The sequence below is a fragment of the Folsomia candida genome, unplaced genomic scaffold (genome assembly GCF_002217175.1).
Source record: "Folsomia candida strain VU population unplaced genomic scaffold, ASM221717v1 Fcan01_Sc027, whole genome shotgun sequence".
Lineage (NCBI taxonomy): Eukaryota > Metazoa > Arthropoda > Collembola > Entomobryomorpha > Isotomidae > Folsomia > Folsomia candida.
This window is the reverse complement of record NW_019091219.1, coordinates 1,423,129-1,446,957: the sequence shown is the minus strand read 5'-3', so window position 1 is coordinate 1,446,957 and position 23,829 is coordinate 1,423,129. Positions and strand designations below refer to the sequence as shown.

General features: G+C 35.9%; 2 protein-coding genes and 2 long non-coding RNA genes across 5 annotated transcripts; 1 reads left to right on the top strand and 3 right to left on the bottom strand.

Annotated features, from left to right (window-relative positions):
- Nucleotides 1-2,531: 2,531 nt before the first annotated feature.
- On the bottom strand, nucleotides 2,532-3,139 carry LOC118438884. Its single transcript, XR_004837107.1, has 3 exons — nucleotides 3,031-3,139; nucleotides 2,831-2,943; nucleotides 2,532-2,716 (listed from the first exon to the last, which is right to left on the bottom strand). It is a non-coding gene; the product is annotated as an uncharacterized LOC118438884 (long non-coding RNA).
- Nucleotides 3,140-18,153: 15,014 nt separating this feature from the next.
- On the top strand, nucleotides 18,154-19,792 carry LOC118438860. 2 transcript variants are annotated; one of them, XM_035859660.1, is made up of 3 exons: nucleotides 18,154-18,268; nucleotides 18,505-18,741; nucleotides 19,292-19,792. In XM_035859660.1, the coding sequence occupies exons 1-3, from the start codon at nucleotides 18,230-18,232 to the stop codon at nucleotides 19,415-19,417; spliced, it is 402 nt and encodes a 133-aa protein (XP_035715553.1). In that variant the 5' UTR covers nucleotides 18,154-18,229; the 3' UTR covers nucleotides 19,418-19,792. The 2 variants fall into 2 exon arrangements, with proteins under 2 accessions (XP_035715553.1, XP_035715552.1); XM_035859659.1 differs by having other exon boundaries at nucleotides 19,455-19,791.
- Nucleotides 19,793-19,807: 15 nt separating this feature from the next.
- Nucleotides 19,808-20,331, bottom strand: LOC118438861. Its single transcript, XR_004837095.1, has 2 exons — nucleotides 20,239-20,331; nucleotides 19,808-20,146 (listed from the first exon to the last, which is right to left on the bottom strand). It is a non-coding gene; the product is annotated as an uncharacterized LOC118438861 (long non-coding RNA).
- A 54-nt stretch (nucleotides 20,332-20,385) lies between these two features.
- On the bottom strand, nucleotides 20,386-21,501 carry LOC118438843. Its single transcript, XM_035859627.1, has 4 exons — nucleotides 20,959-21,501; nucleotides 20,786-20,875; nucleotides 20,527-20,727; nucleotides 20,386-20,462 (listed from the first exon to the last, which is right to left on the bottom strand). Exons 1-4 carry the CDS (start codon nucleotides 21,176-21,178, stop codon nucleotides 20,386-20,388), a joined length of 588 nt encoding a protein of 195 aa, XP_035715520.1. The 5' UTR covers nucleotides 21,179-21,501.
- Between the last annotated feature and the right edge of the window lie 2,328 nt (nucleotides 21,502-23,829).

Genomic DNA, 23,829 nt, shown 5'->3' with positions numbered 1-23,829 from the left:
ATTATGGTCGGATGTTTGCCAAACTTACAATGCGATGGTATGAAGTGTAGCCCTCCGACTTAACTGAAATTTTAAAATTATGTGGTTCAAGTCAATACAGCCAACGTTTCTTGAGGCAGCTTGTGCGATGGTTGGTATTTGTCAAAATAGTCGAGGTTAAAGTTGAAAAATGTGCGAATTTTCACTTCGAATGGATTGGTAGCGGGGTTTGCTTCCTCGGCTAGCTAAAAATCACACGTTTTTCAACCTCGACCTCGAATATTTTTAGAAATACCAACCATCGCACAAACTGCCTCAAGAAACTTTGGCTGTAATGACTTGGACCACATACTTTAAAAATGTCAACCAAGCCGGGGGATTACACTTCGCTACATCGCATTGTTAGTAAACATGTATGTCCATCTTTATTAAGGTTGATAGGAATTATATACAGGAATTTAGGGATATTGGTCTTAACTACGAAAATGCTGGATTAACGATGAGACAAGTAAATAATTTAATTACGACGGATATGTTGCTTTATAATTTCTGATTAAGGATATGTAAATATGAATAATTAAAATAAAAGAGGGCGAAATTATGCTAACTTATTTAGATGTTTAGAAACTCTGATGGTGTATCTGAATTATACACAAACATATTTACCTTAAAATATTTTTTGATATTGCCTTTATTTAAATCACATGAAACTTATGAATTTTTAGACTCTAATTAAGGACTTCCACAATGATTTATCTTATTTCTGCATTCCAATTTGATATGACTTGCTGGTATTAAGAAAATAAAACAAACCCAAGATAATCCAAAGCAATAAAATCTTAATATCCATGCTTTCAGAATTTCTGCGACTTCAAAAATGTGTAATTTTTGTGCCCAGGTGTCCTAAACTGATGGGTAGAATGGTGTTCAATTCCCATAATGAATATTACAAAAATACCAATCTTACGAAAATTTCTTTCGAATATTTACGGAGTTTCGTTATGTACGCATATATGTATTTCACCCGGACGAAAAATTTATATGTATGTCAATCATCTCGTATACTAATGCAGAGCTTGATTAAATTACATGGACACGGGACTGTGCAGAAAGCAGGTGATCGATTTGAGCGAGGTATGAAGGAGTTATGGCATCTTATCCTTCCCACTTTCATTATAACATGGGCCATATATAGGTCACATATGGGAGTGGGTAGGAGTAAAAATTCATCGAAACTCAAATTTGTTATGCACAGCCCCCATCATAAGTTACAAATTTGAGATAATACATCCGAAGAGACGACAGTCATCCCACTGGGTAGGGAGCGTCCATAAATCACGTAATCTATTTTTGGACAATTTTGACCCCCCGGCCTCCCCCTTGGTGACCGGTAGTGATAATTTCCCCTACTCCCCCCCCCCCACCGGTCACGTGACAGGGGATGATGCTCAAATTAAATCATGTTGTCCGGAATAACAATATTATTCCAGTGTTTTTTAAATCATTAATCAAATTGGAGCTACCTATGTACATGTGCAAATAATTATTTAATACGTCAGTCAGACATAAGAATTTTAAGTCGAAGCAAGTTTCTAAATATGCAAAATGAAAATCAAATTTATATAACGTGCGTGCGGTATTCCAAGAAAGTTTATATATAACTCTCGTGACATTGGCATATATAAAAGTTAAAAAAAACTTTACTCATGTCACGTGACATCTGACCATCTACCCCCCCCCCCCCCCGTGATAATTGGTGACAAATTTCAGACCCCCTCCTCCCCTCTAATCGATCACGTGATTTATGGACGCTCCCGTATAAGGTTGAAGAGTGATCTACACAAATAACTTTGGCTTGTGATTTTTGTAGAGATATCATCTTTCTGTTTCCCTCGTTTCTTATACATATAATGCAAGGATGCACCAATTACCCAAATACATATTAAAATATTTATGGGGAAATATTGCTAAAACGTGGAAATCATACTTGTTGTATTTACCGAATCTATAAAGTTTTCATTGATATTTATCATAGTAAGGCCTGCTACATTATTCTGAAACTTTGGAAAAATTTGGTTTGTTTTAAAACCGTACTTCGGTAAATTTTATTTTTTTCACCAGACAACCATCGATTATTCCCAGTTCCTTACAGCTTTGCAAATCTCCGTAGCAACTTTTAAAAATTCTCTACCAGCGTTCAACAAGTTTCCCTAGCAACGATAAGAACTCCATGCCAACCATAAAAAAGTCCTTAGCAGCCATAAAAAATCCTTAGAATCCGTGAAGAATTCCATACCAACGTTTAACAAAATCATTTGAAACGATTAAAAAATATACGGCAAGGTTAAGAACATTATTTAATTAATTATAGGAAAACATGCACTAATTCGCATTCCAGCGGTGTCCAGAATCAAGGCTGGATTACTGCATTTGTAATTAGATAACAACGAAATAAAAAACACCTGGTACATGCACTTATCGAAATTCAATTTCAATCAATCATAAGTTCATGATTTATTTACAATTTACAGGAAAATAGTAAATCTTAATAATGTTCAAAGATTAATTTCGGTTTTATTGAAATTTTCCACGGGAGCTTCCTTCGCAGGGACGAGGCAACATTTCAGTCCAGACGAACATGTTCCCAGAAAAACAGGTACAATATCGCATCTTGCCGTTTCCATGCACATCGTTAGGGGTGTGTCAACCCCTAAAATTTTGCAAAGTTGGCCTTCCTCTATAAAATTAGGAGATATATAAATCAGTAAATTTATATACCAGTCGAATTTCTTACAATAGGAAACATGATAATTTTATCTTTTATACAAAATAGATAAAATGCACGACAGACCTTGAGCTACGGCAGTTCGACAGTACAAGGCAAACAGTATAACGCCCAAAATTACTACGAACGGATGGTTCTGGATGAGACATTTCGCCATTATTTGTAGATATATGTAGTTTCTGAAAAATTGTAAGGATTTCTAGGTATTTATTTGTATAATTGTCATAGAAATGATAATTTCTATACCAAATGTGTATCAATAATACCAGGTTTTGCAGATTAATGAGCTCCTGGTCCAGGTTAAGTGTTTGTGGCGAAGTGTGCTGTGCTCGGGTAGTCGGGTGCCGTCTGGTAGAGTGCTGTTTTCCATGTGAGGATTTTGCAGGAAAACCTTTCTATATTTGGAATTGGACGATGGAAATTTCTTGACTTACAATGGAACCTTTTTTAAGCTACACCGAGATTGTATAGCGAGTTATATTAAAAAGCCAAAAATGACAAGTCACATGACACGTATATTTCCGCCGAATGGAAAGAATAATTTTTGGTTTGATTTGCTTGATACACAATCTCGGTTTAATTAGCTTGAAAAAAGGTTGCATTGTAGGTTCGCAACGGGAGAGGGTATACTTGGTTAATTAATAAATATGTATTTGTGTAAAGATACCAAGGGTGCAAAATTTTTCAATTAAGAGAAGGCTGAAATGGTTACGGAAGAAGGTCGCTGCAGTGTAGGAAAAAGGGTTACATTTTTTACTACCTGAAGCCCTTGTTTGAGTAAACGGATTTCGTTAGTTGTATTTTTAAGGGATTTATCACCAGTGCTTCAAAAAATGCTTCAAAAAAATATGACTATTAAAATATGGCGGCACAGAGGGATTTAGTTATTTCCGTATTATTTTTTTCCCATAGTGAGTTCGCAAGACTAGGTGGCTTACAAATCAATACGTATGGGACCATCCTTGTATCGCGTCATAAAAACTTCTCGATTATAGCACCAAACCACCTAACGCATATTTACATTAAGGGATAGGGAATTTTAACACGGGAAAGATATGAACACCTAGACCCTCACCTATTAAAATGATGGCGTAATATATGGACGTTCCCAATAAGAGCTCAATGTCGACGGTGGATACCATTCGGCGGTGTGAAATTGAGGATTTCTAGACGGCGGCAGCCTGGTGGTCAAATATCTACCTTTGACGGCGTTTTTACTTTAATCACTTAATGTATGTAAGAACATATTATTTTTAACATTTCCGAGTCAAAGCATGATTGATCTAGAATTTTACAAATCAATTTACACTTTATCGGAAAGCGGGTACCCAACTTAATATAATAATAACTTAATATAACAACTGTGTTACCGACCCAGCAGCGACTCACTTGCCTGTTTTAAGTTAAGTAGATTAGATATCAAAAAATCCACACTGCTTCCAGGATTCTACTTCATTTGACCCAACTGGACGATTAAAGGCTTTAAAAAACTCGTCGAAATTAGCCAGCGTGCCTTTCACCCTTACAGGTTATGAAAAAAAGTTGAACCTTTATAAACTTATCCGAACCCAAGGTGTCCATGTACGGACGTTGCTTATCAACAGAAGATGGTGAGATGCCACCATTTTTCATGAATGCCTTAAAATCAATTTGTAATCCAATGATATCTGTGGCATTTTCAACTTGGCTTGACTTGACAAAAACTTGTTGCTAATTTGTGTAGTGCATCTCTTAATTTTTTCACTTAACATTACGCTTTCCGCTAATTACTGGTACACTTGGCGAATCTTGTTTGGAAAAGAGTCAAAGATTCCAATTTTATTGAAAACTAATTATTTTAATACTAGTATTTTTGTTGAGAGGTAAAGCTTAAAGTTTTGTGGCGTAATGTGTCTCGGAGGTTGATTAAAGTCATTAGTTGATGAAATGTTTTCGCGTCATTTACTTACTTCGTATAATCATAATCCATTTTAAAGAGATTTCAAGGTGATTTGACAATGTCGCATGTTTGGACGATATCGTGCAAAAATTACTTAGAATTATTATCTTTGTTACAAAACCACGCGTCAAGGGTTTTAGAAGGAGAGAAAGAAAGAGAGATAACCTATCCTTACATGAATACGTTCACGACTGTTTAATAAATATTTTCAAGTGTCTATAAAATTCATACACCGATATGTATCTAAAGGATTGAAATTCTTGTAAAAAATAAACCAAACAGGAAAATCATTGAAAACCTTAATGACTCTGATTTTTTGGCCAATATTTTCAATTTTAATGCAACCAATTAAACCAAACCGAGACCACAGAAAGATATTTTCGGGTGGTTAAAGTATTACTCAACTCGCAGGGTATACTTCCGAGGTGCCCGTGGATTCTCGGGTTTCTACCTATTCAAAATTCTGTATAGTATGTATATGTTTTCCTCCGTAGAGTAAATAAAGGATATAAACATAACATTTCGACAAGAAACTTTTGTCTTCATCAGGGGAGATGGTAAAAATGTAATTTAAGATACACCGATATTATGAGAATGCACAAATCATGAAGATCACAATTACGACTAACAATGGAGACCGGTTGTTACGTTACAGTAAATGTAATAATGCGGATGTCCAAATCGGGTTGATTCTCATTCCTTCTTTTTGATTCATTGCTGTTTTCTCGGCATTGATGTAGAGACCTTCTTTGAATATTCTTGAGAAGTATTTTTGTTCTGTTTGAATCAGTACTGCAGAGTCAAAATCAATTTGATGCGATGAATATTGAGAAATATGTTGTGCTACAGCCGAAGATTCTGACATTTTTCTAAGGTCTCGTTTATGTTCATTGACTCTTGTTTTTAGATCTCTTCCGGTTTGACCAACATATGTAGCTTCACAATTATGACATGGGATTTTGTATATGCCACAGGTTATCGGGGGGTTTTTATCCTTGTGAGAGGTGAAGAATTTGTGAAGCTTCGTTCCGGGTTTGTAGCCAAAATCGAAATTTGTTCTCCTTCTGAGAAAAATAAACATAATATTTAAATAAAGTATATTTAACTATTTACTGGGTAAATGTAGTATGAAATAGTGAAGAGTATCGTTGATTGACTCTTTTAGAGAAGATAACATCAAAATGCATAGACTAGATTCTCAAAATTTTGGAGATGTAGTAAAATTATATATTTCAACACCTTCATTAACACCTTACCTGATCTCCAAAATTAATAATTAGTTAAAGTAAACAGATTAAGATGCGTCCAAAGAATCTTACTCTTTCGGCTTTATGTTTGAGCATTTTCGTCGCCAGAAATATTTACACTATTAATCTCGTGGAACCATTTAGTTTCAGTGATCTGCTGCAGAATCTACGCAACTGTGACGTACAAATAATACATTCTGGGAATTTCAATATCCAAATGGCCACCCGAGATTGGACCGTGATATACAAAACTGTATTTATGCCGCCCTACGAAACCGTCAAGTGTATGCGGGTGTATCAATTGAAGAAGATCTTACCCTTGAATATTATCTCCTCCCGCGTATCACCATGCCAATTAAGTTTAATTTTTGACGCCGACATCGGCAAAAAGTGTTTCAAATCAATCAAGAACCGTCTGAAGTATTGGACTAATGTTGCCTCAACATATTCCCATTATTATGAAAACTTTTCGACCTTTTTCCCTAGCCGTGCTAGTGTTAACACAAACGGAGAAATTACACTTATTACAACGAAACCAAGGTCCGAGTTGGTGAAAGATTTACCGATTCATTCATTAATTACAAAATATTCCTATAATCTGTTCATACTATTTGCACCGTCCAGTCAAAACTTTGTTGAGATTTGTTTTGTATCAGGCACCGAAGTTTTACAGAAATTTACTGGAACCACGAGATGCCTTCCAGCTATTCACCTAATTGGTCAAAGTTATCTTTCTGCCGTTGGAAAATTGGCATTGCCAACGGAGTTGTGGTGCTCAAGCAACAAAGCATTTAACAAATTAACTTTAAACCTATTTTTGCGGGGTAACAGAAGTCTCACAAATCAGCTTACTGTGGCCTGAATAGAAGAATCGAGCAATTCAGTTCGACAAGATTACCCACCGAAAAGGTCCCTATTACGCTAATTATCACAGAAAACGAGGGATACCAGTTTTTGACATGTTACACCGAATCCTATATTTCGTTCGACTTTTATTTTACCCCCTTTCAGCCCGAGTACTGGCTCGTATTGGCTATATCCACAGCGACAATCGGCATAGTAACTACCATCGTTCTGCACTTGTTGCATGCCAAGCAGAAACAATCCTTTTCCCCGTGGGTGTTCCTGTTAGCGTCGCTCTTTGACGAGTCTGGCTTTATGCCTGATTCCATTGAGAAGGCGACATTCTTTCGAATCTCGCTAGGAGTTTGGAGCCTTGTGTCGGTAACCTTGACCAATTCTTATAACGGGATTATGATCGGAGAATTAAATGCGCCGCGGAAGGTTTTTCACCCTGAAAATTTTGACCAGTTAAGCTGCGGAAACCAGTTCGAACAAATCGCAAATAATAGGTGGCCCCTATATTCGATAGTTTTAAATAGAGGAGAATTCCAATCAGACGTTGGGAAGGAATGAAGTTTGTCTCGTTTTACAACAAGTTATTTAATATTACTAAATTTGTGAATGTTTCCACCACTGAATTGGCGGAAGTAAATGACACCAAAGCTTCAGACAATTGCTATCGATTACTATCCGGTATCCAACATCGTTTACCGGAATATTTAGTTGTCTTATTCCAATTAGCAGACGATTTTCTCACTCATCCATTACAGAATACCCCGGGATTTAGGGATTTGAACCACTTCGTGTCAAACCATGCTTTCTTCCCCCGAGGATTTACGTATTTGAACTTTACACGGGTTGAACATCAGCGACAAGTTGAGCGGGATGTGGTACAGTGTGGGAAGACGGTGTTCGTAGGGACGTCGCCCAATATTAAAATGGAACATGAATTTCTTTCTAGAAAATATCTCCTGAAAACTTTTTTCATCAGTGATCAGATTATACAAAATTTCCCGAGAGGTTTAGTTTTCCAATATCCTTGGAGATCTAAAGTTGTCAAAGACTTTAAGAGTATAATTAAGGCGGGAATTTGGACACATGTTGAAAATAAGGAAATCAGGAGACAAAATGCTAACCGGACAGCTGCCCTTGTACCTGAGAGGGCTGACGATCTTGCGCCTACGAATATTGCTACCTGGAGTGGAGCATTGCCAACGTTGTTTATTCTCGTGGGCGGTTTGATCAGTGTAACTATTTTAGGATTTATGGTAGAATGTCGGTCTTATTTCAGTCTACTAGTTGGCAAAATTCGCAGAAAATTTGTATCGAGGCGTTATTGGAAGTCCAAAAAACAGCTAGCGTCGTCTAAATGTCTGATGTGTGTCAATGAGTGAAAAGAGGCTGTGGATCGAAAGCCGCGTGGCTTGAGAAGAGTACGATTGCGAACCAAATGGGAGAGAGTTCGTATGTATTATTATTGAATATACATAGAATAAAATTTTGTTACTAAAAGCTGTTGTTCGTCACAATCCAGAAATAATTTGTCACCTAGTGGTGGAATCCGCAACATGAAATGCACATAAATATATTGGTGTTGAATTGACATAACCGACAACAGAACCTTTTTTTAAGCTATACTAGGATTGTGGAATGAGTTGCATCAAAAAATTTACTAAAAAATTGAAATTTGCGCCAATATTTTTCCTCAAGGGGGCAATTCAACGGAATATACGTGATAAGCGTCACGTAATTCCTAATTTTGGATTTATTTTTTGATAGAACTCGCTACACAATCCCGATGTAGCATGAAGAAGGTTCCATCACTAGTATATTTTGGTATTGAGATGGTAGCTCCTACCGTCACAAAAAGGGTGAAGTGTAAGTGGTCCGACCTCATATATTTTGTAGCATGCATTCTTATGTATGCTAGGTATCCACAGGCCAAGTGGCTGAGATTAAGATTTTAGAATGTCCATCTAACTATGTATTAAATACTTACATGAAATTCGAACTAACATGAACACAGTGTGTACATAAATACAAATATGTACATGATTGCGTAAATACTTTTAGGACACTTGGTCTACTTAAACATGAATTCGCTGATGACGTGACCACGTAATTTCGAGGAAGGAACTACAATCTAAATTCTAATATTTTCGCAGAAATCGAGGACTTAATGAGATTGTTTCCACGAAGTTATTAAGTTTCAGCCCAGCTTATGCAAACAAATAAATACATTATTTGTAGTGTGCAACTTATTCGATATTCTCATTTTCACTGAAGAAGAAGTCGATTTCTACAAAAAAACAAGAATGATTACAATCCAACCTTGTGGTATCAAGAAAGAAGAAAATATTTCTCCGCAGTTTTGAACTAAAATATCATCAGCTAATTTTTATACAAGTGCAGCTATTCAATTCAACAGGCCAGAAATTGGAAATCCTTTCGAGTAACTGGAAACGTGCATCGGGATGTTATTTAGCACTATTTTATCTTCGCAGAATCATTCTAAGATTTCAGAACTTCAAATACTTACGAGGCAAGTCTGAAGTTTTCATACCACCGCGCAAATTATCTCATTTATGTAGATTTATATTATTTTGTAAAAAAAATATACTGTTTGCAGGGTAAAGAAAACTGTTTACAGACAATAATTCTACTGTAACATCAGTACTTGATGGGTGTGGCATTTAATGACATTATAGAAAAGATGCGTATTTTACTAATATTCCTAAAGTTTTTACTACCGTACTGCGCCTACCTCGGTTTAGCAGAGCATTTTCCGTCTAATAGCATAATCATTGAAAGTTGGTGGGAAGCACGTAACCTATTTGACTCTTACGATCTTAACTTTTCCTTCACAAACGACATATTCAAGAAGAAAGACAACACTTCGAAATACCTCAAACTCAACCAAATACTTTCATATAACCCGAACAGTAAGGACATTAATGCAACCCTCGCTCATTTTCTATTTATAGATTTTATAGCGAATGCATGCAACTTTTAGCATGCAAATTTTATGCATGCATTTTTTGCATGCAAACTTTTTTTGCATGGAGTTTTGCGATGCTGGGGGCTGACCCCCCCAGGGGTTGCAGATAACCCCAGCGCAGTGACCGCGGCGCCGTGACCTTTGACCCATAAAAAAAATACCAGAAATACATGTACATATATAAATTAATCAACTTTTATTGACACAAGTGCACATTTTAGTGCACATTTATGATGTGAAAAACACCCTAAATATATATGAAAAAATAAACCACAGCAAACTATATAATTTATGTAAATTATATGGAGCAAGCACTACATGGATGTTGGTGGTGTGGAAAATTCTCCATGCATTTCGACATCATTTGAACGATGACGACGTTGGGGGAGGCTGAATCCCCACATATTTGGGCGTGGTTCCGCCTGCTGGGTGTGGTCGATCCACCATTGACGAATTTTTTGCCGGTTGTGAATTACACATCGCAAAAAGAGCACAATTCCAACCAACAAAGTAAGAAAGAAGCCTGCAAGAAAATCATCATAATGTAAAAAATATTGACTTTTTCTGGCTTTCTAATTACGTACCGTAATCTGAAGGACCCCAGGATCGATCGACAATGATTGTGGGTGGACTCTGGGACGTAGTGGGCGGTTCAATACAGAGCCGCTCCCCACCTTTCACGAGTTCAACTCCCACGAGATCATCCCTCATTTTAGTGCATAAATTGGCACCTGCATTAAAAAATATGATATGTACATATGTAAATACATAATATATTCTGCATACGACATAATAATATCTGCACTTTTAATTCTTTGCGAATACAATTCTATACTTAAATGAATAAATATTTATGTATGTAGTTACATATGTATTTGTTAATATGTAATTACATATGGTTATTAATAATATGAAATATAACAATGCAAAAAATCTTACCAGTATCAAAAACTACAAAAATGCAGTCTTTTGCTAAACAAGCAGAGCAATTGTTCGAAAATTCGAAACACATGTTGTTTATTAAATTTTTATGAACAGAGTAAGAGTTAATGTGCACAGTACTTATGAAATGATGGTCAGGTGAAACTGGTGCAGGTAAAAATGAGATGCATAACGCATGATAATTAGCAAAATACATGAGCTTTTATTTATATATGACAAAATTGACCATGAATGAGACAATATAAAAATCGGAAATGCACATATTAGTTGATATTGGTGAATAATTTTACATTGGGGTGTGGTTTTACACGCCGAACTGATACACGAGGTGGGCAAGATGACGATCTTTCATTAAATTTTAGTTTTAAGCTAAAAACTGATGACTTGTCGTCAAAAAAAGTTGATGCAGTGGAATTTGTTGGTGACGATGACGGTTGAATGGTGGAGGATGCAGAAGGGGTGGGCGAAGGGGGAGGTGTAGTTTCTGTGGGGGTGACTGCATGAGCGGCTCCAGGACTATTTGTGGGTGTGACCTGGCCTATAAATGCGTGACGTAGCATACGCGCCTACCACCATACTAACCGACAGTGCTCAAATACATTTATAGGGTAAGGTTGACGTTGCGCATCTGTACACCTATGAATAATAATGTATTATATGTATATATATATATGTATGTAATATTATGCAATTCAAAAAACCTACATTGCTTCCCATGCCCATCTCGTCTCCATTGACACAATTTTTTTAAAGCAAAAAGTCCATACTCGTCGGCAAACCATGTATGTTGGATATGACTGGAGTACACATATTGCAATAAAGCCTAGTAATACGGGGTATAATTTTAAAAAATGATGATGATTAGTGTATTTAAAAAATATACCATAAACATTCCAAAAGATATCAACTGGGGAATTGGTTGGAGAAACCTCTGGTTTTGGACACATTCTCCAGTTGCCAAAGCCAATAACCGTATATTTGTCGTCGTTGGGAGGAGAATCACTACACGATGTTGATTTTGTATCATAATCTATGATATAAAAACATAATGCAACTACGCACCCAACACAATTATTAAAAAATATGGAACAATCCATGACTGAAAACGGGAGAGAGAGATGATGTGAACTCGAAAGACAGATGATCAATGCCGATAGTTTTGGTGCCAGAATGAAAATGAAAGTAACAAACAACTTTTCTTTGTTTGGGGTGGTTTAATAATCTTTTATTCAATTTTGTTAACTAAAGGTATACATGAAATTAATAACGATTTAATGATATTCTAGAACAACATTTCTTTACCCCATTTGAACATTTGCATAATTTAAACTGCTTAAAAAAATTGTATACAATAAAATCATTATTTTTACAGTTGCTACTAAATTTTCTTTGTATATTAGACATTGTCATTCCTCTTGACCTATGGTACAGATAAAATAAACAATGATATGAACAAACTACTGAATTACTACATTGTATGGTTTTACTATTATATTTAACAATTTTAAAAGGTGGATTTGAATTAAATTTGTGAATATTATTACCATATGAATCCCACATTTCTCCACCATTATCTTGAATAAAAAATGCTACATAGTGACCAATTTTAATAGAACTAATTTCAGAATGAAAGTTTTTTAACAACGCTTCTGAATCCATGTTCACATTTGAGATGGGTCCGTATAAACCGTGTTGTCCTTTCCAATCTGAAAAATTCGTTCAAATTGCCCAAGGCAAATACAAATTAGACTTTCTGTGGTGTTTTCCTTAAATTTCAGTTCAAGCTTCATTCCATTTCTTCATTCCACTCCTAACATTCCATGTTTAACAGGTCGGAAACGGTCAGTTTCGTGAGTCGCGGACAAGTCAAGTGCAATTAGAAAACGTCCCTTTGTATAATTCCTTTTATTTAAACCATAACTCAGATCATTGTTATAGGGCAGTACAGAAATCAAAGATGTGTAAGCCCTTAAGTAGTTATTGTTATTCTCGTCTAGTTCAATTTGTTTGAATGATATATTATCTCCATCGCAAGTGAGCGTTGCATTCTTTAATTTGTGACTTGAGAACCAAAATGGGCTAGATTTTGGATCTCCAGCGAATTGTTTAGCTGGAACCAAGCCAAATACTAGAAAGTTTGGTAATGTTCCTGCAAATAAAGCTTCTGACACAATGGTTAAGCTTCCTGTCGCAATTTGAAAAGTGTTTACTTCATTGTGAAAGTAAGGATAGCTGAATCTTTTAGTTTTTAACAATTGTTGATGATTTTGACTTGAAGAAAGAATACTTGAAGAAAGAATTACTTCTAAAGTTTGGTAAAACGGCTAAATCCCACGTCCAATACTGGTCAATAGAATTGACCATTACTTTTCGAGTCGGGAAGTTTTTTCGTATCCCTTTGTGTATTGAATAGGTTTTTAAAGAATTTAAAACATCATTGACCACCCATTTGTTTTTATACTTTGAATTTCGGAGAAATGCCGTTACAGAATTATAGCCGGCTGGTGATTTTGGAGAGAAATATGTTTTTATAATTTGTTTCCTGGTTTCTTCCATTTGAATTTGTCACTAAAAGATACCCAATTCTTGCACGATTGAGAATTTAATGCTCTTCCTGATCCAACGGTCTCTGTGTGGTCATATTTTATTGAATTTCCAAAAACTTGAGAACTAATGTTATTTATTGGACGAACATCTCTCAGGTTTCGATATATTATTAAATGCGTAAGATTTAGAATTACAGATTTGAAATTGTTTGGAGTGTAGTTTTGGATCAAAATGGTCGTGCAACAATTTAAGTGGTGAGCTTTGACCGTGACAAAATGCCTGATAAACAAATTAGTTTTCCTATCTTCTTCCATAGAAGTTAAAAAATCATCATATATAACCCAATTTCTTTTCTTTGGATCCAGTTTGCTTTCTACTTTGTAAATATCATTACATAATTCCAGCATTGGAACCTCACGAGAAATGTCAGTCAACTTTTGTTGAGGTTGATTGTATACGTATAAAATTTTATCAAACCGTTGATCAAATAATTTATCACGGTTACGGATCCAACTTATGACTCGTTCGGTCTTACCACTTCCGGTTTTCCCACAGATTAATATAATAAATGGCCAGGGTAACTCCAAGCTAACTTTTGTAAAATCTTGCATTGTTTTTCAGAAGTTGAGCTTTGAAAGGGTAACCACTTATTACTGTGACCTCGACAGACTTTAGCCGCGTAATGGATCGTAAACGTTAATTTCCTTACTAATAAAGCTTTGCTTGTTCACAAATTATTACATAATCGGAGTCATCGATTGAAGGGGGTTCTCAGTAGTAGATATTCTTGCATCCCCAAATGCGTAGGTGTCTATCATATTTGGCAAAAGGTATCGACGCGGGTTTAATGAATGAAACTTGTACTCGCGACTGACAACGCTAAGGTTATGGTTTTTTGATTCGACTGCATATGATTGAAGAGTTAAGGCGCCCTCCCTGACTAGTGCATCTTCGTACATTTGATGATCAAGTTTATTTATAATTGTTGAACGTGGTATCCCACTAGCTTTCTTCACCAAATTGCATTTACATCGCGGATCAAACACTGCTGAGCAAAAGGCACACCTTCCCAACCGAATTGAATAACATTTAACTCGAAGCGAAATCACACTAATAGCATCCAGTGTCACAATTTTCCATTTTCCTCCTACGGATGCATTACGATCACTGTACAGAGGATGCCAGTTTGGCAGTGATGATAAATCCAAGTGTTCTTCCATTCTACTTAATATTTTGTAAAATTGATTTTTTGGGTCCATAATGTGAACACAAAAGCCAATCCGTGTCGTAGAATGATAATTTAGTATTTTCAATTCCAAATTCAGATCTGATCAAATCCCATATTTTATAAAGACTTAGTTTCGCACGGTCCAGAGTCAAATGAATTGACATAATCATTGGGTATTTGTACATTGCCGTATTACGTTTCATTCTGAAAAGACATACCCCCTCCAGTCCGTTCAAAATTGTAAAGTCTTCAAATGTGTGTTTAGACAATAGTTTAATCATGTCTCCTGATGTAACACACACCTCAAAATCCACATAATCTTCAGCTGAGGACAGGCAAACGCCAAAAACTCTATTGATTATTCCTTTAAATAATAGGCTCCCAATTTCATCCCCCTCGAGAACAGCTTTTTTCGGAGTTCAGATAACTTGTCCACAAATGGCTCCAGAATAGCAGCTTGTCGGAATTTTAAACACTTGCTGAGATTTGTAACCCTTAATCCAGATTCGAGAAAGTATTGGACTGCTTCCAAGCAGCAAGTGTAAGTTTTATCATACAGGTCGGCAACTAATTTTTTCCCAAATAATGATGCCTGATCTTCGCCGTTTAAACCAGTAGAATACAGTTGCTGAGTCGTGGATAAATCGGCATATTTGAGTTCTCTTTGGTAAGGGCAAGGAGGCATTGGACTCTGGAGTACGTGGAGATATTCTGGATGGGAAATTTGCACCGTCACTATATAGTTCCACTCGCCATTACAATCAGTCATTAAATCAAATTTTGATAAATCATCTGGTGAAAGAAAAGAATAAGAGCGAACAGCTACTTTGCTTTTCATTTTTGAGGGGTACTGAGAATTTTCGTCAATAATTAAAATATTACTCCTTGGCTTGAAGGGATTAAAATTGTTTAAGCGTTCACTATTGGCTATGACTTTTCGCGTGACCGATTCGGTTGGTCCACCCCGTATTGCATTGTTTTTTAAATAAGTTATTATTTCTGGGTCCTTGATATATTGATATGATGCCTTTGTGTCAAAAAAGCAACCATCGAATGAGTAGCCACTTAAGGAGTAACTATGAAATACCTACAGCTTGAAATGTTTCATTGCCATTTTGTTGAAGTCAAGAAATATATCAGCCGTTAAAAGTACCTGTGTTTTGAGTCCGTAGTTAAGTAGCTCCGTCGCATCTTTCATTTTAAAATTCCAAAAAACTGCCCCAGCCATTTGATACTCGCTTTCGGGTGGGCATTCATTAGTCACCGGGTTTTTAAATAGGTCATATTTTGGAAACCCATCATGAACTTGTTTATTAATAGCTATTGATGGCATTGCTATTCGAAATAAAGCTGTGGAGTTCTCTTAATTTTCTTTGCAAGTTTTGCATAATTGGAATTTTTATAATAACCGATTGGAAGGAGTGAATGTATTGTTTGTCCGCCAATCTCGGATGATATTTTGCCAAACGCTGAGCAGAATAAGGGGGTGATATTATGATTTCTGAATATTTTGCCTATGCTTTTGATTGTCTCAGTTTTTCCACTGCCACTTAATCCTGTAAGGTATGTCCTAATTAAAACATTATTTGACAGTGATACATCAATATATTTTAAAACTTGTTGTTGCTCCTCATTCGGAGTAAAATCGGGATGAACTTTTTCAAATACAAATTGCTCGGATTGCTTATTCTTAAAAAATTGCTGGAGCTGAGAAATTGAATATTGCTGTAGGATTTCAGAGGGACAAATTGTATGACGCAACAAACTGGCCATGATTGCACTTTCACTTTTTATCGAGTCACTTTATATTGGGCCAATGCGTACGAAAATAATGCAGTGTAGTGTATCACACTCAACTAGATTTGTATGTGCATGTTTTGTTTCTAATTCTTATCTAAAAGTAGCAAGTCTGATTATATAAACCACAATGGGAACTGCGGAACAGAATAGCATAAAAATAGCATCTTTTCTTACGTAAACCACACCCAAATAAATTTGTCTGGGAATGTGACGTTGTTCATGTATAAAAATACTATCACGTCTGCTTACGTGAATCACACCCAAATTAATTTGTCTGGAATGTGACGTTTTTCATGTATAAAAACTCTATCACCCATGCTTACATAAACCACACCCAAATAAATTTGTCTGAGGATGTGAGCAGAGAAAGATTTGAATCTAAAAATAACATTCGCAAACTTGGTTTAACATAAATAATTTAAAGGGGTGTGTCCAGTGTATAAAATCCAGGAAAACTGGATATATAAGGCGAGAATTGGCATTCAGTGCAATGATAAAAAAGAATAAAGGGCAACCAATTTTGAAGCAGGAGATCGACCTTACACAATATTTGAAAAATAAAATTGTAAATTTTAAAAGCAAAATGCAAGATTCTCAAGCTTTTAGTGAAGTGGAGAATAGTGAAGAAATTCCTGAGCAGAATCCTGAGGAAGAGGAAAGTGAAGTTACACATTCTCCAGGAGTAATTGATAAAAAGTTGGCAAGAAAACAGCTCAAACGAAGAGTAATTATTTCATCCGATGAGAGTACGGATGAAGAGGAGGTAGTTACAAAGCGTATCACTTTTAACGATATTGCAAAATCTGTAAAGAAACAGCGCACGAGTGAGCAGAAGAAAAAATCCTATATTTCATCTGAATACGATGAAGATTACAGAACATTATCGTTCTATGTCAATGCAAAGATTATTGGAGATATAAAAGTGAGACCATATTTTAATAAATTTAATTATATATGGTACGTGCATTTCTGCAAAGACAATGATAATAATATGAATCCCGAAATAACCCCGACATTTATGAAAGTCAGTGGAATGGAATTGCCTCATTTAATTAAAATTATTCAAAGGCAGTATGACGAATTTAAATCGCTGAAACAGACAGAAATCCCTCTAAAGTTAAAAAAATCTCCTTTTGGCAAAATTACAGACTATCGCCAACCCGAGTTTTGGGATAAATCTCATACGGACTATATCCCCTCCGGCTATATTGGTATAAGACAATTTATTACATTAGAAGGAGTAAGAAGTTTACGGTTGATTATGCCAAAACAAAATCAATCGTCTGCTGGATGTGGACGGAGTTTAACTCTGAGATGCGGATTGTGCAAGGAATTTTTAGCAACACTGAAAGAATATCAAGTCTATTTTGACACGAAGCCAAATGGTGAAGAAAGCGATTAAGGAATTTAAGAAACGTAGTTGATATTTTTATTAAATAGATATTTATTAGTCTGACATATAAAGTAGTTATACACTCACATTTGTGTATGGATTTGTTTATACTTGATGAGATCTAAATTAACTTTAATTTAAATGTAAAATTGTAAGAGAATAAACTTGTGTACGCATATACACATTACATGTTTTTCATTGACTATCCTTGTAAACTTTAGCAATTTAAATATTTAGCAATTCGGTTACGTATTTTTATTAAAAAGTAATTTATTAGTCTGGATTTTAGGTAATACTTGCTAATGTTATAAATATAGTTATCTATTTGTTAGCAGTTAGTAGGAAACCGAAATTTAAATAAAAAAAATTGTAAATGCTTTTTGGGCATGTATGTATCTGTTCCTTACTTTCATTGCATTGCTAAGTTGATAAAAGGCTCCACAAATATAATGTCATCGCCAGTCGCAATTCAGATCACTTTCAATTTGATCAGAATAAGTTCATTGTGTTCAAATAACCCATCAAATCATGTGTCCTTTGGATATGGGAACAGAATCAGTTGAAGTGGTAAGCAAATTTCTGTGATATATATTATTATTTCCCCGAGTCGGAGCTTATGGAACCGTCGTGTCTGTCTGTTGGTCTGTTTAAATTTCAATACAAAGCTCATTGACGCTACAAATGGTTTCTCATGAAAGAATCCCATGTAAAATTGTAAAAATTCTACATCTGGCTCGGGCCATATCTGCAATGTTGGTTTTTAGTCATTAATGTTTAATCATAATTTCCATCCTGGAAAACAGATGGAAGCCGAACGTATCATCATCCCAGTAAATGATCTGGCGATAATGTTGACTAATACAACCGGTCAACATTCCCTCATAGTTTACAATAGGGAGTTACATCAGGTGCGACTAGAGAAGATTGAGGATGCACCACCCCCACCGCATCAGATTGAGATTATCATGCAGTCTCCGGCAACTGAAGGACAAGCGGTTAATTCTGATGTCCGGGATCCTAACCTTACGACATCTGAAAGGGTACGTGTGTATATTAATTTACATGTATTTTTAATTACATTAACTTCTTAAGGACGAAGTACATACATGTGTGTAGTATTTTATTTTTGTTGAGGACGAAATGCACATATTTGTGTAATAGTTTTATCTACCTGGTGGCGTTGTAAACCCATGTGGGTATCATATTATTTTCAATGAAGGACAAAATACACATATGTATGTACCTCATAAATTATCCTGGCATAAGAATTTCTCAAAAATAAGAGTATTTCTTTTTTAGAAAACTAGATGGTGAAAAGTTGATTTTTATGGATATTTATCTTCACAAATTTCGAGAATTTTCCCTATACCGACCTATGTTAAAACAGTGAATTTTTCGAGTTTTACTCCAAAAAACTCAAAACATGTTGGAATATATATATTCCGCCGTTTATAGGAAATCACGAATATTTTAATTCTTGCTATCACGTGCACTCGCGAAATAGACATGTTACCCATGAGAAATTTTACTAATACATATATCAGTAGTATGAAATAATATGAAACAATAATTTATTTAATAATTTTACAGATGTCTGCCGAAGCAGACATCAAGAATTTCACGTCCGTCGTTGAAGAATTAATATCCAGACTCGACTCTATCGTCGACCCGTCTGGACGCTCCAATGCGGATTCCAATTTTTTTTCGTACTTATAATTACGATTTTGTTGCAAAGCATGCTTATTTTTTTTAGGATACTCTCTTTCTAACAACGTGTGTAAAACAACTGTCTTCAGCGCCGAATGAGATGCTGACGGTTCAGCCTCTGACCTCGTCAGTTGTGTCTGAAGCAATAAAGGAGGCACAGGAAGCCGCAGTCCAAGCAGCAGTCCAAGCATCCCCCCCCCCACAAACGCCCCCGCCAGTAAACGAACGAAAAATAAAAAAAGTAGTAATTTAGTAGTGATTTTATCGAAATGAGTCATTTGTAGAGTTCATATATACATGTAGAATTTAGTAGTGATTTTAGTAGTGATTTCTAATCATTTTAAGTTGATGATTGAAAATAAAAACAAATGATTTGATGGAAATGAGCAAATAAAAAAATAAATCGAAAAAATTTCATGCATTTATTGTAATAAAATTATCATAATTATTTATTGCTAGAACTTCCTCTAAATCCAACACTCTGCAAATGCATTTGCTTAATTAACTTGTTGCATATATTTAAATGTTTTTGGCATAAAATATTGGCTTTCCGCTGAGTAACGAATCACATAATACATAATCAAATTTCCTCGATATGATATTATTAATAGTAGAAAGATCTCGATCATGAAAGAAATTATTCTTCTTAAGTAATTTAGTAATTCTGCATGCATATAATCCAATTTTGTCATAGGTGCTCCACATTTTCCGTTTTCTTGCTGCTACAACTGGAAAAGTCTAAGAAGTGACACAATAAGAATTGCATACGAATTTGTTCTCGTGGCTTTAGACGGTATTGGGATTGGTTGCATATAAACACTAATAAATACCGAAATCGTTAAATTGGTAGTTGTCGGGACGGAAGAGTTGAAACTTCCACTATGGTTGGAACCATTATTCCAATTCGCAGTATTATTGGTTTCTATAAATAAAATTTTAATAAACTTTACGTGTTATTTTTTTAACTATGGTTGGTTTTAACTATGAATTAGCTCAGAGAAATGCGTAGTTGATTCCACCATTGGTAGGATTGTAGTCTCGATTGCCAGTTTTTCTGTGATGGTTTTATTTATGAATGAAAAACCGAGATTACGTAACAAAAAAAATGTGTACAATACCGGCGACAGCAGTGTTTATTATTGTCTCCGTTGTGGTCTCTGAATTGTCTTGCTCGTGATCAACACTTGGTTGTGTGGGATGTAAGGTTTCCGGCAAATAAAAATTGGTCGTCACTATTTTGGTCGTTGGCAAAGTCGTGAAAGTAGGTAATGTTGAAGTATACAATTGATTTTCAGTTGTGGTGGAGGTTGAAACCCGCCCTAAAAATGTCAAAATGTTAAAATAATGGAATAAATTGCGAAAAATGGCAGTGCATACCTGTTAAAACATTGTGCATTATCTCTTCTTTAACAATGATATTGTTTCCACTTTTAGAATGGTTATCAAATGCACTCGTCTGGGTGGTTGCTAAAAATTAAAAAACAACTTATTTATTCAGTAAAGAAACACTTTGTTCTCAGTATAAAGTGAAAACATGAAAATGAACGTACCAAACCTGTAAATTCTTTTACATGCAGTCGGATTTCGAAAGGTTGCCAAAATTCCAACCGGAATCTCGTCACGATGAAAACATTTCCGAGCACTTGAACTTGTTACTCCGTAAACGCAACCCACAATTTGAATGCATTGCACACAACTATCATGACGATAACATTCCGCATACGAATTTACGGTCTGCAGCACAACACAAATTAATATAAGCAAATTCATTGTCACTTTGTGTGTATCAATAAAACTAAGCAATAATCAATTCATTGTATGTGGAATAATAAATATCTTAAAGTAAATTTCTTTAGAATAAAACTGGGCGTAATTCGCTTGGAATGTCAAATGAAGTTGGCCAGCTTTTGCAAGCCATGTACATTTAATTAAGCTATTAAACTGTGAAACTTAACATTATTATGCACATTTCATCATTGTAGTTAAATATCAATGTGTGGTTTTTTCATCTTGACATACATACTCACCATGTAACGCTCATATTATAATAAATACGCTTGACAGGTCAAAGGTCACGGCGCCGCGGTCACTGCGCTGGGGTTATCGGTAACCCTTGGGGGGGTCAGCCCCCAGCATCGCAAAACTCCATGCAAAAAAAGTTTGCATGCAAAAAATGCATGCATAAAATTTGCATGCTAAAAGTTGCATGCATTCGCTATAAAATCTATAAATAGAAAATGAGCGAGGGTTGCATTAATGTCCTTACTCCGAACAGTCCACTGATTATCAGTTACATATTGGGCTACACGGATGGTCTCGAACATATCGAAGCGTTCAAGGAAAGAACGACTTTATCTTCCCGTCCAAGGCTTACAATCGTATTTACTTACCTCAGTCTGAAACGGCACACTTCAGGAATGCTTATGAACTTATATTTCTTACGCCATTTTGGACTTTTCTTAACTCCAGAATGGATTTTGGGTCCAAAATCCACGAAATGCTAAAATTTTTCGCGGTTACCATAACATCGAAAGTACTTCAAAATTAGTGCTTTGGACCACAGAACGACGTAATATTCTCTATATTCCTTGCATAATTTGTGGATCAACGACTCCAATAGAAATTTCCGCTACGGCAAATATACCGTCTCTGCACCATATTTGGGATTTCACAAATAGCATCATGCAATCCACAATATTTTCCGGTTCTTGGTACGATGGCGATAAAAAGCCGGGAGGGTTTGAAAACTCGGCATCAGCTTCGTATCGATTAAACGTCGCCACGTTTCAAGGAAGTGTTCTCTGTGCGAGTTTTGCCATTCTTGAAAAATACAACTTAACGGGCCGAAATGAGCTTTATGATTCGATTAAAAGCCATGAGGTGGTCCTAACGAAAATATATTACGATTGTACACTTTCACCCGAACTTACGGAACAATGCTTACGGAAAGGGTATCTAATTTATAAAATGAAGTTTGAGTTCTTCAATTTTGTCTTTTTTACCGATATTCCCAAACCGATGAGCGCATTTACGGCGTACTTCACTCCGTTCGAGGGTATCACTTGGATTCTGATAGTATCTTGTTGCACGGTTATAACAGGTTTTCTAACAATTGGTGCATATGAGAAAAAGGGTTTACAAAAAACTATTGGGTTTAATCTGTTCCTGGTTACGTGTCTTCTTTTAAATCAAACGGAGGGAGGTATTCATCGAATAATTGGTCGAAACAGGGTCAAAATCCCTGTCCTGTTGGCCTGGTTATTTGGTTGTTTCATCCTAATGTCAAACATTTATGGGGGAGAGATCTATTCCTCCCTCACAGTTCCGGGTTTGCCAAAACTTCCGGAAACTTTACTTGGAGCCATCGCATCAGGCATGACCGTATGGACATGCGCAGATTACACGGAAACTGGTAGTGCAAGCATTAGTCGTTCGGTCTTGTTGGATCAAATCATTCCAGAAGTAGTTTCTAGTAACTACAGTTCTCCATTGATTTAAAGATTAGGGGAAAAAGCGACCTTTGTAAACCTTCAAAATTTTCGGGATAACCTGGCCAAATACGTATCGGAATCTGAACCAATCCCGGTTAACAACTTCTCAGAAAGTTTATCCACATCAGAAACAAACGTTTTGTTAGGTCGTTCCGATACGGTGGAGCAAGTCGGAGAAATTGTGAAACTTTTTGGTAAACGGTATGTATCCAGGATCCGGAGAGACACCCCGTTCGTACTCATGCTCCTGGCAATCGGGCGCAGCAACTTTTTCACGCCAAAACTCCACCTCGCAATGAAACACCTCGAAGAAACTGGACTTTATGGGAAATGGATTAACTTGGAAAGCGAAATATCGCTTTTGTACAACACGCGTACAATTCAGTACAAAATGTATGAAAAGCTGCGGGCAAAGCTAATTGGAAGTGAGGATAGGAGAATTACGCTAGAAGAGTCGCCCAGTTCCATTACAGTCAGTAAAGTATGTCCTAAATATTTCTCTTCTTGTGTCTTGTAGGATTTGGGTGGGTTAGTTTTATTGGGGAATGGATTAAGTCATGTGATATGAAAATGCGGGTTTCCCGTGTGTTTAAGATGTGAATGGTTAGAAACATGTATATAAATATGATGCATAATATGTGAGGAAATTGAGACAAGGCATGTAAAAGAAAATTGCACGAGCCAACTTGTATGAAATGCATAAGTATTGTTACGTATGGTTTATGATGGATGGGACGAAGAGATATGAGAAACTTGATCATCTCACTGTTACAGTGAATGCAGCGGTCTCAAACTCTCATTCGCTCTAACTCACCAAAGCATGCAATGTAAATACATACATCAACTGTGTTTAATATTTGGATTATACGGAGTTTAGTGGAAAAGTCGAAGAAAAAGTTTTGTTTTATTTTGTCAATATTTCGAATGCAA

Bases quoted from the DNA above. Each gene is read 5' to 3' on its own strand.
- LOC118438843 (XM_035859627.1), bottom strand. From the start codon at position 21,178: ATGAATTTGCTTATATTAATTTGTGTTGTGCTGCAGACCGTAAATTCG. The intron at 20,728-20,785 runs GTATGCACTGCC...TGACATTTTTAG, and splicing joins AATGCACAATGTTTTAACAG to GGCGGGTTTCAACCTCCACC. The intron at 20,463-20,526 runs GTATTGTACACA...AAACCATCACAG, and splicing joins AATAAACACTGCTGTCGCCG to AAAAACTGGCAATCGAGACT.
- LOC118438860 (XM_035859659.1), top strand. From the start codon at position 18,230: ATGTGTCCTTTGGATATGGGAACAGAATCAGTTGAAGTG. The intron at 18,269-18,504 runs GTAAGCAAATTT...CCTGGAAAACAG, and splicing joins GAACAGAATCAGTTGAAGTG to ATGGAAGCCGAACGTATCAT. The intron at 18,742-19,454 runs GTACGTGTGTAT...TATTTTTTTTAG, and splicing joins ACCTTACGACATCTGAAAGG to GATACTCTCTTTCTAACAAC.